The sequence below is a fragment of the Juglans regia genome, chromosome 1 (genome assembly GCF_001411555.2).
Source record: "Juglans regia cultivar Chandler chromosome 1, Walnut 2.0, whole genome shotgun sequence".
Taxonomy (NCBI): domain Eukaryota; kingdom Viridiplantae; phylum Streptophyta; class Magnoliopsida; order Fagales; family Juglandaceae; genus Juglans; species Juglans regia.
The window spans coordinates 29,324,447-29,339,625 of record NC_049901.1 but is presented as its reverse complement, the minus strand read 5'-3'; the positions used below and the strand labels follow the sequence as shown (position 1 = coordinate 29,339,625).

The following is a 15,179-nucleotide window of genomic DNA, read 5'->3' as shown; positions in this document are numbered from 1 at the left end:
ACATAGCCAACTCCAATCAAGGGTCATTCAAGCCCATAACTTCCCCTTCCAATAGTTTAAAGTCGTGCAAGGTACATTTCACTCCATTTTATCACTTTTTCACCCGTTCTTAGAGAGAAACTCAAAAGAGTTCTCTTGGGCAAATTCTTGGGTCTTATTGCGTTGAGATTTTAGACCCCTTGTAAGTATTTTCTCACGATGACTCCTTCATAAAAGTTGTTCATCTTTGAGGATTTCAGTTAGGCCTAGGATTTCATTTTTTGGGTTAGATCCATGTTTTATTGAGTTTTAGCCATGTGATTTTAAGTTTGATGGTTGAATCTTCTCTAGAACACATTTTTAAACCATGAGATGTTTTGGTTTGAACATCACATGTCTTTAAGCCATGGATCAAGATATTGATCAAAGTTAGTTGAGAGAAAAATTTTTGTTTTTGGACTAAGTGTAAAACCAAAAACTCCAAGTGTCATTTTGTGATTTTGGTGAATTTTGTTTGATGATTTAAAGCATGGTTAATCTTAGGATGATGTTATGAACATGTTTGAAGTAAGATTTAATTTTTTTGGAATTCTTGGAAATGTTTTTATTAAGGTCATAACTTGTGATTTAAGGGTTTACTTTTTGTTAAAAAGTTTATGTCTATTTATAAAAAGTTTGGTGTTGATGATTAGCTTTTCTTAGTGAATATTCTAAGTGTATTTTTAAACTTAGGATAGGAAGATCCTTGTTACAAAATTTTGGTTTAATCATGGGTTTTGAACATGGAAGAAATTGCAACCAAAATCAAGAGAAATGACCTATGAATGTTTAGGCCATTGTGATTTTTCCATAGTTGTGAATGGTTTTAAATTTTTTTGAGTTGATATTTGAGTCTAGGACAAAATTTACATGAGGAATGTAAATTTTGATAATTTTTGGAGTTAGGATTTGAAATCCTTAAGTTAGGGGTAAAATTGTCATTTTTTCACATGTAGAGGATATAATGATAATCTTACTCTAAGTTGTCCCTTTTCACTTTTCTAATTTTTAGTAATTAAATTTTTAACTTTTAGAATACCCTCTTACAGTTTCTTGTGTTTCTCGCTTTATTCTCGTAGAACGCGACGATCGAGGTAAATTAGCTCTTAACTTACTATTAGTTTACTGTGTATGTGTGATGGGTAAGGGAACTATAGTTTATGTTCGTATGTTGTTATATATGCCATGTCATCACATGTTTATCTATTACACGAATTATTCTATCACGAAATACTTATATGTTACATAATATATTCTGTCTCATGTTACTATCTGTTGTCAGTATGTCACATTATGTATATTATCTGTTACATGTATGTCATGTCACGTAATATTTATTGTCACATATTATGCCATGTTATAAAATATTGTCTGTTACATGTTATGTCATGTTATAAAATATTGTCTGTTACATGTATGCTATGTTATGAAATGTTATCTGTTACATTTATGTCTCAAAGTATGTCATTTCTGTCGTCTGACGTTCATGTCACGTCACGTTACGAAATGTCATATATGCCAGTTAAGTTACTCATGTCAATCACGATGCTAAATACTAAGATAGGGTAATATCCTAGTGAAACTCCTTTGTTCACGCTGGAGTATCTGAAGAGGTGTGAAATTCCCTGGTTTTTTTTTTTTTTCAAAAAGAGCCGGTAGCCATATGATAGTGGCCCCTTCCCAAATTTATTAATAAACCCTCACTTATTGCGGATGAATACCGTGGTTACAAGCCGGTAGCCATATGGTAGTGGCCTCGTCCCAAGATTATTGGAATACAAAATACGGAAGGCAAACTTCATATGAAGATATTTTTAAACCTCTTTAAGGTCTCTCACGCCCAACCCTCCTTCTCTAGTAGGCAAACAAATATTACTCCACGACCTCCAATGATATTTTCTTTTACCATCATTCTCTCTCCAAAAAAAATTAGCTAACAAAGCTTGAATACGTGACAATGATATGGAAGGCACACTCATCACAGTCAATAAGTGGATTGGCATACTGTTTAAAACATGCTTGACTAAAATCAATCTACCACACGGCGATAACAGTTTAAACTTCGAACCGGCAACTTTTTCCTGACTTGATCAATTAACGGTTCAAAAATCCGGGTTGTCAATCTACCAGAAACCAACGGCACACCCAAGTAGGTAACAAGAAACTTACATTCCTTAAAGCCCGTAAGACTCAACAAACTTCTCTTTCTTGAAGTCGAGATCAACTTAGATAGAAAAAGAGCAGATTTGTCCATGCTAATTTCTTGACTGGACCACCTCTCATAAATATCAAGAGTATGCATAAGATTTTTCATAGACCTCTTACCCCCATTAGCAAAAACAAGGATGTCATCAACATAAAGTAAATGAGAAACCAAAGGAGCACCAATAGGATGACTAAATTCGCCAACCCGACCTTCCGCAAAATTGTTTCTGAGAAGCCTCGTCAACACTTCTTCCATGAGGATGAAAAGATAAGGAGAAAGAGGATCCCCTTGATGAAGACCCCTAGCAGACTGAAAAAAATATTTGAATGTACCATTCATCATAACAGAAAACCACTGAGACTGCACACAATTAGCAATAATCTGGCAAACATTTTCAGAAAAACCAGAAGCTCGAATCACATGCATTAAAAAATCTCAATTCACCCTATCATAAGCCTTGGCCATATCAAGTTTTATCAAAACATTACCACCAATAGTTTTTTTATGTAGCAACTGAACCATATCTTGAGCAAGAGTAATATTCTCAAAAATATTACGCCTAGGAATAAACGCACCTTGTTCATGAGAGACCAAACTATCAAGAATAGAATTAAGACGATTCACAATAATCTTCAAAAAGATTTTATATGCCACAGAGCACAAACTAATAGGATGGAATTTATCAAAACCGAAAGGTTCAGGCACTTTCGGAATAAGAACAATAAAAGAGGAAGAATAAAACCTGGAAAGAGGAGCACCCCTAAAAAAATCTCTAGCAACCTCCACCACATCCTCTTTGATAATATCCTAGCAAGACATATAAAAACCCAATCCAAAACCATCAGGCCCCAAACTACTATTCTTTGGAATAGAAAAAACAGCTTGCTTCACTTCCAATTCAGTAGGTGCCGCGCATAACCACCGATTTTCTTCATCCGAAATTTTCTTCTCAATAATCCTTGACAAATCGCAATGTTCCACCGTAGAAATATCGGAAAGGAAATTACGAAAAAAAAAACCACAGCCTCCTCATGAACCTCTTCAGCAGTATACAAAACTCTCCCATCGACAAGGACCGTTTTATTAATATGCCCCTTAGTGCTCCTCTGGTCAATAACTAAATGAAAAAACTTCGAGTTTTGATCTCCCTCAGTCAACCATTTCTTTTTAGCAGTTTGGCCTAGATGAGAAGCTTCCCTTTTCTCCCATATTTCAATCTCGATCTTAGTAGCCACAAAATCATCCTCAAGCTCCTAAGAAAAACCAGATTGAAGCTGGTTTTCCAGTAAATCTAACCTCTCTTCTAGCGCATGAATATTTACATCCACCTACCAAATACATTTTTATTCCAAGCACGAAGCGCTAGCTTGGTTCTTTTCAGATGAATAGAAAGCTTAAGAAGCCCAGACGCCGCATCCCATTCATTCCAAGCTTCCTTCACAGACATTAAAAACCCATCATGTAAACACCACATATTCAGAAAAGGAAACAGAGAAGGACCATAGGAAGTAGCAGGACGATCTGAGAACACTACCATCGGACAATGATCAGAAGATTTACGGCTCAAATAATTGAAGTGAACAGAAGGAAAAAGGTTGGCAAAAACATTATTCATGAGCACTCTATCTAGTTTTGCCCAACTTCTGGACACTCCCCCATGCCCATTACACCAAGACATGTTCTGACCACAACTAGATATCTCCAAAAGACCACAACGATCTATACAATCGCTAAACTCTAACATCGAAATAAGAGGCCGAGGATTCCCACCAACTCTTTCCGAATCCCTGCGAATAACATTAAAATCACCCAAAACTAACCATGGCTGATCCATATCGGTCCTCTCTTCTAAGTCATGCCAAAGTTCTCTTCTATCAACATATGAGCACTTAGCATAGACAAAAGTAACAATAACACGGTGAGCATTCCATTTAAACCAACCAGACACGGTTTGGGACGTACAAAGCACAACTTCAAAAATGTTTGGATTATTCCAGAACACGTACAACTTAGCAGCCTGATTAGCATTTCTGATTAGCATTTGAGGCATAATGATTAAAATCCAAAAAGCACCCAAGAGAAGCCATACGATTATCATCAACAAAAGGTTCCGATATAGCAAATAAAGAGACCATAAATTTAATAAGCAGCTTCTTCAATCTCCCTCTAGAATTGCGCAGCCCTCTAATATTCTAGAAAAAAATTGTATCAATCATAAGTTCAACTTTTGGGAACGGGTGTGAACCCGTTGTGATTTTCTCAGAGTCTTATCCTCCTTCGGATTTGATTTCCCATTTGCCATAATATGGTCCACATCTGAATCATAAATTTTTTCTTTTCCCATCACAGCATGTATAACACCCTCTTCATTATCAGAATTATAAACATGCGCCCTCTCCCCTTGGTAAACCTGCTTACGAGAGTTCTCCAAATCCTCCTACACCTTTTCAATATCAACCTGCACCTACGGAATACTATTGCACCAAACTTCCTCACAATCATCGTCACTATCTTGGGCACCAATATCATTCAAATTTTGTCCAGTATCCATTTGTGTAACAGCGTGAACCTCCTCGAGTAAATGACCAACCACATTTTCCTCCACAAGAATTTGAATAACAGACTCATGTTAGGCATCTAACATGTCGGATCTTTGCTTCATTGATTCAGATGATGGGTTGTTCTCATCAGGGAAACCTAGGACAGGAGAAGATGAGCCCCCTGCCCATTAACACACTCCCCTTCTCTACTAGTCATCGGATACGGTTGATTGACATTCATAGTTTCTTTTTCACCCTCCTCTGGTTTTTCCCCTACCTTACTGGACTCGGCTTTGTTCATAGACTCTGGGTTTGTCTCAATATTTAATTTCGCAATGCCTTCTTCATGATTTATCACAACAGCAGGGCTCTTACGACCCACTTCCTTCCAAGTTTTAGCATCTTCCTTGTTCCCATCCACTTTTCTATGCTTTTTCCCGTCATGACCACGGTTTACACGCTGAACCATTCTGCAAGCCACCTCAATTTGACCTTGCCTAAAACATTTATTGCAATAAAAACCTAGCTTCTCATAGACCATCGACTGCCATATCTGATGTGTTCCAAACATCACATGGAAGCCTTTTATCTGTTCATCTCTGAGATCGAATGCAACACACAACTGTGCCCCTATAGCTCGTGTTTTATATACGGTTGCATTATCCATTCCCAAAAACTTACCAAAACGTGTAGCAAAACTCAGGAGGCAATCCGACCTATATATATGCAAAGGGAGACCGGGCAAAAAAATCCATTGAGGAGCAATGGATGGTTCTATTTTCAAATCAAAACCCACCGACCAATTGAACAAACGAAACGGAACGCCTACCACCACCTTGCCTTCACGTGACCATGCATGGGAGTAATCTTTCTCATTCGCAAGGTGTAAAAGGACGTGAAAGTCAACCATAAAACTGATCATCGGCACCTCACTAAACCCCCTAGTTTTGATAATATGTTTCCATAAAACATCAATGGATGGTCTGGAGGACAAAAACTTAAGAACTAAAGCAAATTTTAAATCTTCGGCTGCCTTTTCCATCTCAATATCCGAGAAAATAAATCAAAGTTATCCGTTGATTACCTCAGGACACCAGACTGAAAGCTTAAACTTTGGAGGAGGGATAGGCTGCTGCAACGACTCCACAAACGTTCGCCGCTCACTATTCTCATTACCGGTTGAATGCTCCAACCCTACCAGAGGGGGCCCTGCCTGATTCTTGTCCAACCCGCCGATACCAGAGGGCTGCTCATCACTGCCCACAAAAACCTGGGCCGCACAGAGTAAACCCTAGTAAAGCATGCAACGTTCACGAAAAGGAAATATTTTTCTCTTCATGAAATTCCCTGGGTTGACGAAGTACAGTCAACAGGTTGTGAATGGGGCCTAACTAGATGGTCACCGGAGCGCGCCAGGCACTAACGCTGATGGAGCCACATTTTATGTTACGTATGTCCACAACTAGTGTGGCACAAATAATTCATGAGACCACAACAACTGTAGAGTATGAAGTATGAGGCCACAACAACTGTGAATCATATATTACATGAGACACATCAATTGTGACACATAGAATACGTGGGGCCATAGCAACTGTGGAGTACGTATTAACGCACTCATAGCTGGTATAGATACTTGTGTTGTGATGTGGTAATCGGCAGGAACGTACAGCTCAAGGGGACCCGTGTAGCACCCGTATGATCACTTTTATTAATTAAGTTTATTGAATAAGATTCCAAGCTCATGTATTTCACATTCAAATCATGTCTCACGTTATGTTATGTTCAAGTTTACGTTTATGTCAAGTTTCAAATTCATGTCAATCATGATAACCCCATGAGATAAGAATACGCAATCATGGTAACCCCATGAGATAAAATTACTCAATCATGGTGACCCCATGAGACAAGAATATGTTTCAAGTTCATGTATATGTCATGTTCATGTTATGTTCAAGTTCAAGTTCACGTTCATGTTATGTCATGTTCACGTTCACATTCATATTATGTTTCAAGTTCACATCTATGTTATGTTGTGCTCAGGTTCATGTTCAAATTGTGTATGTTCACGTTCATGCTACGTTTCAAGTCTATGTTATGTTTCAAGTTCACATTCATGTTATGTTGCTAGTCCATGTTATGTTTTAAGTTCACGTACATGCCAAGTCACGTCAAACTAAGTTTATGTTTCAGTTAAAGTTATGTCATTTATGTCATGCTATATATCAAGTTATGTTATGCTTACTTATGACTTTGATTATGCATTCATGTTTTTACTGCCATGAATGCATCAATAATCTGTATGGAAGTTTCCTGTTAATTTGCTGAGATTTGTAACCAAATCTCACCGTGGTAGTCTCAACTATCATTCCCCCTGAATGGTAAGTGATGTGTCAAGATCAAAGCATGGAGCAGACATTGGCAGACTGGAGGAGGTTGACTAGACTCAACGCGGAGCTTGCAGCCTCTTAGGTCTTTGGATAGTATTTCGGGTCGAGTTATGCAAGTTACTCAACGAACTAGCCCAATAGTGTATTTTGGCAATATAATTATGGAGTCAGGTCTCTGTTGTTTTGATATTACAGTCTTCTGAGATCCGTGTTGTACTCGTGAATGTTTTAAGTATGCATGGTTTATGTTTTAACTATTTGGAATATTATAAGTTTGGTACATAGTATTACTCAAAAAAACAAAAATTATCCGTTGTGAATATTGCATAATACTATATGCATGTTAGGAATATTGCATCTTATATGTCATGAACAGGGGCAGGTAACCTTGTGTTGCATGTCCCAACGCTTTGGATGTCTGTTCAATCCTAAGCGGAATCTGAGGGCGTCACACACTTTTCTCTTTTTCATTTAAAAAAAGACCATTTGATCTGATTTCTAGTATTGTGCTTAATCATTTGATTAAATCACTTTCACATGAAATTAATTCCTCAAATTCATTTTATGACATCATTATCCAACCCTTTAAATGTTGAAAATTTGATTGGGTCAAGAAAATTTGGATTTGGGCATGATAGAATCTCAAACCCTAACTAAACCCTCTTTAAACCACAAATGAAACCCACTAGTTTAATGCCCATTAAGGCCCACGAATTTTGGCCACCTTGACAAAGCTTCTTGAGGAAGTTTCCACCCACCCATGCAGGCCACCCACTGCTCCTAACAGCCCCAAAATCATGCATGATATGAAGGCCAAAGGCCACCTCACCACCACCCTTTTATTGGAACTTTCCTTGGTTGAAAACTACTCACTATTTGCACCTTTTTATGACCTAATCACCATACCTCAAGTTGTAATACAAGGTCATACCTCCCTTTTCAGAAGTAATTGAGGTGTGCAGGTCACCACTTCCCTCATTTCCCACTTTTCACCACCATTTTTTGAAAGAAACCCTTATAAGCTCTCTTGGACAGATTCCAAAGGCTTTTTGCGTGCCATATTTGGAACCTTTGTATGTATCTTCCCACAATGATTCCTTCATGAAAGTTGTTCTTTTTTGCATCTAGTTTTTGTTGGTATCTTGGTTATTTTATTTCATGGTCGTTGGTCAGTCAAAAGTTGTTTTAACCGTAGAAAGGTCAATCTCTGCGATAATCTAGATAGTGTGTCGTGTTTTGAAGTTTTTGACCAAACTAATGGACAAAGCTTGGTCCAAAATTTCTATGGAGTGTTTTTAACATGTATATATGAATGGTTGTTGGAGATTAGTTGCATGATTAAATATTTTGATGAAATAATTTCTCAGATCTAGAAATGTAGAAATTGGAAGAGGAAAAACAGTTTATGTTTTAAAAAAGTTTGAGTATTTTGTGGTTTAATCTTACTCCAATGGCATTGATATTTTTATTTGATGATCCTAGGCCTTTTATCTATATGTTAGGTTGTTAGTTTGAAGATTTTAGGCGTTGGTTTCAAAGATGTAATTTTTTATGCAAGAGATTATACGGTCTGGTCAAAAGTTTGATTTTTTAAGTGAGATCCATGTTTTGAATTATTCTTTTTAGTCATGTGATTTTAACTTTAATGCTTGGATCTAATTTAGGACACATCTTTAAACCATATAATGTTTTGGTTTGAAGATATCACAATAGAATGCCTTGGATCAAGTGTTTGATTAAAACAAAGTTGAGAACAAATTATGTTCTTGACTAAGTGTTGGAGCTGAGTACTTCAAGTGAGGTTTTGTGATTTTTGGTGACTTTTATGTATTAATTCAAAGCATGTTAGTTCTTAGGAATGTGTTATGAAAATGTTACATGGAAGTTTTGGATTTTTGGAGTTCTTGAAGATGTTTTAAAAAAGGTCAAATCGTGAAATTCAAGAGTTTGTATTTTAGTTAAAAAGTTTGGATCTTTTTACTAAAACGTTTTGTGTTTATGAGAAGTATATTTTGTTGGGTGTTTTAAGCATGTTTTTAAGCTTAATATAGGAGGATTTTTGTTGCTATATTTCGGTTTGAGCAAATGTTTGAAATTGGATAAAATTGAAAAATTTTATGAGAAATAGCCTTTGGAAGTTTCGGCCCTATCATGTTTTGCATAGTTGTGTTTGATTTTAAATTTTTATAAGTTGATATTTGAGTTTTGGACAAAATTTACTTGATGAATGTAAATTTTGGTATTTTTGGAGTTAGGATGTGAAATCCTCAAGTTAGGGATAAAATGATCATTTTCCCACATGTAGAGGGTAAAATTATAATTTTACTCTAAGTTAGCATTTATTCATATTTCTAATTGTTAGTGATTAAGTTTCTAATATTTAGAACTCCTACTTACAGTTTCCTGTGTTTCGTGCTCTACCTCGTAAAATGCGACAATCTCTATAAGTTAGCTTATAACTTCTTGTCAGATTATTGTGTATGTATGTTGGTAAGGTAACTACTATTTATGTACTTATGTTATCCTATATTGCTACATCATGAATATCAATTACGCATGTTATATTCTATCACGACCTATGTATCGGTCACATAATATATTTTGTCACGTAATATTTATCTGTTATACAATATACTTGTCATGTAAAGTTATTTGCTACAAGTTATGCCATCTCACGTAATGTTATCTGTTACACGTTATGTCATGTTATATAATATTATTTGTTACACGTTATGTCATATCATGAAATATTTATCTGTTACATATTATGTCATGTCACGAAATGTTTATCTATTATATGTTATGTCATATCATGAGTTGTTTGTCTGTTACATGTTATGTTATGTCACGAGATGTTTGTCTGTTACATATTATGCCATGTCACAAAATATTTTTCTATTACATGTTATGTCATGTTGAAACATTTATCCGTTACATGTTATGCCATGTCATGAAATATTTGCATGTTTCATGTTATGTCATATCATTCATCTCATGTACAAGTCATATTACCTTACATCAGGTCATCTGTCATTTTGTTTTATGTCACGTCATGTCTCGAGTACAGATTGTGTCTCGAAAACAATATTTTCATTTGAGTCAAGTCAATTTCAAGTTCAGTTTCATGCATTATTAATTCACGTTCAGTTTGAATTCATATTATCAGTTAATTATACTACGGTCAAGGAATATATGATCTACCTAGTACTGCGGTGTCCAAGCATATGCGATACCCGATACTACGATGGAGGAATATAATATGCCGTAAATACGAAAAGTATACTCATGGTGAAGGTGTAGGAGCTACCTGAGTAGTCTCATTTTCTTAATCAGAATGCATAATTTTAGTTACACGAGCTAGCATTTCCTGTTCAGTTTAGTCCACGTTTATTTTAGTTTAGTTCATGTTCAGTTTCAATTTAGTTCACGTTTAGTTCAAGTTCAATTCATGTTCAGTTTCACGTCTAGCTTTATGTCATGTTTAGTTCACGTTAGTTTAATTCTTCTCATGTCAGCTCAAGTCGTGTCAATTCACGTCTTATTAAATGTCAAGTCACGTCAAACTTATTATGATCATGTATGCACTCATGCTTTTACTGTCATGCATGCATCTTTAACCTGTATGTTAAGTTATTTGTTAACTTGCTGAGATTTATAATCAAATCTCACTTAGTAGTCCCAACTACCATTCCCTCCAGAATGGTAGAGGATGTGTCAAGATCTGGAGAACCCACGCATGGAAGATTGGATGAGGCCAAATTGAATGCGGAGCAGATAAAGAGTTGGAGCCTAACCCCCCATTTTCTGGACGTCAATTTGGATCTTATAGTTAAGCTACGTGAATGGCTCAGCAAATTAGTACAATAGTTTTTATTTCCAGACTGTTGTTATGGAGCGTTATCTCCAATACTATTTATGTTGCAAACCTGTTGGACTAGTACTGTAACATTTTGGATACTAGTTATCATGTGAATTTTGTGAAGCATGTTTATTTTTTGGGATATATTATTTCTGGTACATAGTATTGCTGAAAGAAAAAATTATATGTTGTGAATATTGCATATTGCTAGATGCATGCTAGGTGCATTGCATGTCCCGACACTTCAAGTTCCGTCAAATCTCAAGCAGAATTTGGGAGCGTCACATTTATGGAGTTGATCTTCCAGCTCTTGAATTATATTTTGGAGATCATTGTCAAGTTGTGTGAGCTACTAGGTGCTTGGTTTAGCAATTTATGTTTTATGACTGTACTTATGAGGTGTTGTCTCCAGTACATGTTTTGATTTCAGACTTATTGGATAACTTTTGGATATGTTAATATTTATGGGAATATATTATATTTTGGAATTTGGCATTCTAGTACAATGACTATTGTTTAAAAAAAAAAATCTTCGCTATGAATAGTGCATATTGTTATATGCATACTAGGTGCATTGCATCCTTAATTTTCATGAATGAGGGTATGCAACCTTGTATTGCAAGTCCTGATGCTTCAAGCTCCATCAAATCTCATGCAGAGTTTGGGGGCATCACAAAATCCTACGTATGAAGAAAGGCCGATACGTATCGTAGATAGGAAAGAGCGGAGATTGAGGTCTAAGGTTGTACCCTTGGTAAAGGTGCAGTGGGGGAATGCGGGGAAATGAGCAGTTTACATGGAAAAGCAAGTGGCTCATGCAGGAGCAGTTCCCATATTTATTCGAACACTAATTATGAGATGTAATGCACGAAGTAGTGGTAAGATAGAGAATATGCTGAGAAGGACGTGGCTATAAACAGGTCACTAGGAGGAATGTCACTGAGACGAGGAGAGTGTTTGGCGAGCCAGGGATCAAATATCTGAAATGCTGGATCACGCCAGCACGAGTTTAGCACAAAGAGAAGGGAAGAGGATGGTGCCAGAACGTGACGAGCAAGATGAGGGTAAGGCTGAGGATTAGGACATGCAACATAAGGTTACATACCCTCGTTCAATACTGTTAATATGCAATGCATCCTAATATGCAACTACCAGTATGCAATAATCGCAGTGGAAATAATGGTGACAAAAATAATTGATGCCAGCATGAACTAAACATCCCAATGATTTATAAATCATAAATAGGTACTTCCTCACATAAGAGGTCCACTTGAGTTTAGAATCTCCATAAAATTGAATCTACATGGCCAGACGAACTCTCGCATATGCTCTATAGTATATAGAGTGTTGCTACAAAAGTTCAAATCAAATCTAGCCTCCTCTCCAGAACGGGCTCCTCCTCAACCATCTGAAGCTAGTGGTTCATCATGTTCGTCGTATGCCGATCCTGACACAGCTTCTACCATTCCAGTGGGAATGGTAATGGGACTACCACAGTGAGATTCCTTAAAATTTCAGTAAATTAAACAACCAACTTGCACAGAGATAAGATATACATGATTAATGATAAACATGAGATGCATGCAATGATATGCAGGAAAAAAATCCATATTTTGTCTCCCATCCAGATACCTCAACATTTTTCATTTTTTCATTTCAAAAACATGATATTTTGAAAGAGAACATTTCATACCTCATTGCTTTCAAAAACATAATATTTCATCTTTATTAAAGCCATCATTAACATAACGTACGGTAGCAACACGATTCCCCATATGTACCGTGAGAACCTGCCGGTAACCATAGCACAAGTCACGTTGACACTACTTCTTTGTCTGCAGATATAGTTCTCAATGCATTGATATCATAACATATCATCATAACATATCATCATCATAACATGTGCACCCACCAACATTAGGTGCCATATACGATTTAGCTCTGGCATTTTTTAAAAGGAATCCATTGAAACCCACTGACAGTTCTTTGTCAATTTAGGAGTTACCACTCCATTTTTACTCACTCCAGAATGGATATAGGAGTTCCACTAGTATAATTCTTCATCCTAGCCTTTGGAATCGTGATAAATTCATTTTCATGCTATGCTTGAAAAATATATTTCATTTCATGAGGATATGTAACGAGCTTTCATGTGAAAATGACATTTATAGATGCAATATGCTAAAATGGTGAGAATTTCACATGTCATGTAAACAAGTAATCAAATGCTCAATGATGTATCATATGTTGTTTCATGCTCAAAATGATATTTATAATATGAATTTGGTGTTTATACAAGAATCATAAATAAATTATCTAAAAGTAAGTTAGAAGCTAACTTACAAACTTCCTGAGTTTTGAGAATACAAGTGTCTATAATTAAAGTTATACTAAGTTATAATTTGAACATCTAAGGAATATATTCATAATCAAAGGATTCAAGTATTTAGTATTTACAAAACTGCCTCTATACTTTGCAAAATTTCCACCAAGGCCTTAAATTTTTACTATTTACATTTGGGCCCCAAAATTCACCGAACTTTACAAACCCCATATTTCCTATATTCTAAAATCATCTATGCCCTTAGAATTGTAAGATTTGAAGTGCAACTATGCCAATTACACTCAACCCATGGCATGCATTTTATTAAGGCCTATATGTGATTTCAACTATTCAACCTCTATGGATGCATGTGTACTCAAATTTATCAAGTGCCAATAGTAATTATAACCTTAGGGACAAAGTAAGAAGTTAGGCTCAGATCATATAAGTTCATCCCAACACTTAAACATGGCTTTAAGATCTTAATCTTCACTAATCCATCCATTAAGCATGCATGATGTTTCTAGCTTTCCTTATCCAAAGACGTTTCAAAACTTAGTTAAATCATGTATTTTTATTCTTATCCCAATCACAAGGATTTTATAAATGCACATTATTCAAGTCTAGGTAAATTAATCAAAACTTCTATAAGTTAAGCATAAAACTAATCAAAACTGATGCATGCTAGATGATCAACACAAGATAGAATTAAAGTATATTATGGCATGCTTCCGAATTTGAAATGAAACCTTCAAAATTCATTCTAAAACATTTATGAATCATATAAAATTATTCTAAGACATCCCATGTCTAAAAATTCAACCCAAAATATATTTTTTTTCCATCAAAACATCAAATTTGACCCGGTTTGACATTAGCATGCTAAACGTTTACTAAAATCAATCAAAACCTCATTCTCATGCCATAAATTAAAGCCTAACATGTCATTATAACACTTCATTAAAGCTCCCAAAACAACTTCACTTAAGAACACTCAAGAACTTCACTAGGTTTCACTCTATTGCTCACTAAGGGACATAAGTGCTCTCAAGACTCAAGAGAAGGCTTGGAGGAGAGGTGTGGAGAAATGAGGAAATGAGTGAGGTATTTATAGGCTTCAAGAGGGGAGGGGGACGTTGACCTTGTATGAAGATGAGGCTTTGGATTGGTGGATGTGGGAGGTGGAGTGATGAGTGAAGTTTTCAGCTTTGTGTCATGCTTGGTCAGCTGAATAGTGCCCTATATTTTCATGATTTCTTCAAAGTCAGGTATAAGAATGAGTCTATAGGTGCAGGGGGCTGCATTGGTGCAGAAAATAAAACCAAAAAAAATCAAAAGAGAAAAATACAAAGGATGTCAATGTGTTTGAATAAAAACTGTCCAAATTTTCATTCCCTTCTTGTCTCTTCTCCTTGGCCTGAATTGGGGGCATTATTACACCATTGAGTGTCTTTTTCAGATGGTTAAGGGACATGGGTGGTGGCGTGGGGAGTGGCTCAACCAAGAGCAGAAAATTCAATGAAAACCAAAGGCCACTCAGTTTGGTTTCAACTAGGCATGTAATGGAATTGGTTGCGTTTCTTGGCTTGACTTCTTGGAACCAATTCGTCCAATGCTAGAACTTAACTAGGAGGGTTAAGGTGGGGCTGTAAATGATGAAATATTTCTTGAGAAAATGGTGTAAAAGGCATGGGCTAGGGGCTGATTTGGTGTAATGCACATGAAGGTGCACCTAGGTGCCGATTGGTGGTGATTTGGGCATTGACATGGCTTTGCTTCTATTGACATGTGTTGGATCAAGATTCTACTTAAATTAGTCTAAGAATAAAGCAAAACAATAATA

General features: G+C 36.2%; 1 protein-coding gene across 1 annotated transcript; it reads right to left on the bottom strand.

The window, feature by feature from the left end:
• Positions 1–2,047: 2,047 nt before the first annotated feature.
• LOC109019008 lies at positions 2,048–6,353 on the bottom strand. Its single transcript, XM_035690689.1, has 10 exons — positions 6,312–6,353; positions 5,849–6,034; positions 5,446–5,480; positions 5,042–5,261; positions 4,470–4,661; positions 4,298–4,416; positions 3,564–4,254; positions 3,244–3,477; positions 2,669–3,031; positions 2,048–2,584 (listed from the first exon to the last, which is right to left on the bottom strand). Exons 1-10 carry the CDS (start codon positions 6,351–6,353, stop codon positions 2,048–2,050), a joined length of 2,619 nt encoding a protein of 872 aa, XP_035546582.1.
• Positions 6,354–15,179: the final 8,826 nt, after the last annotated feature.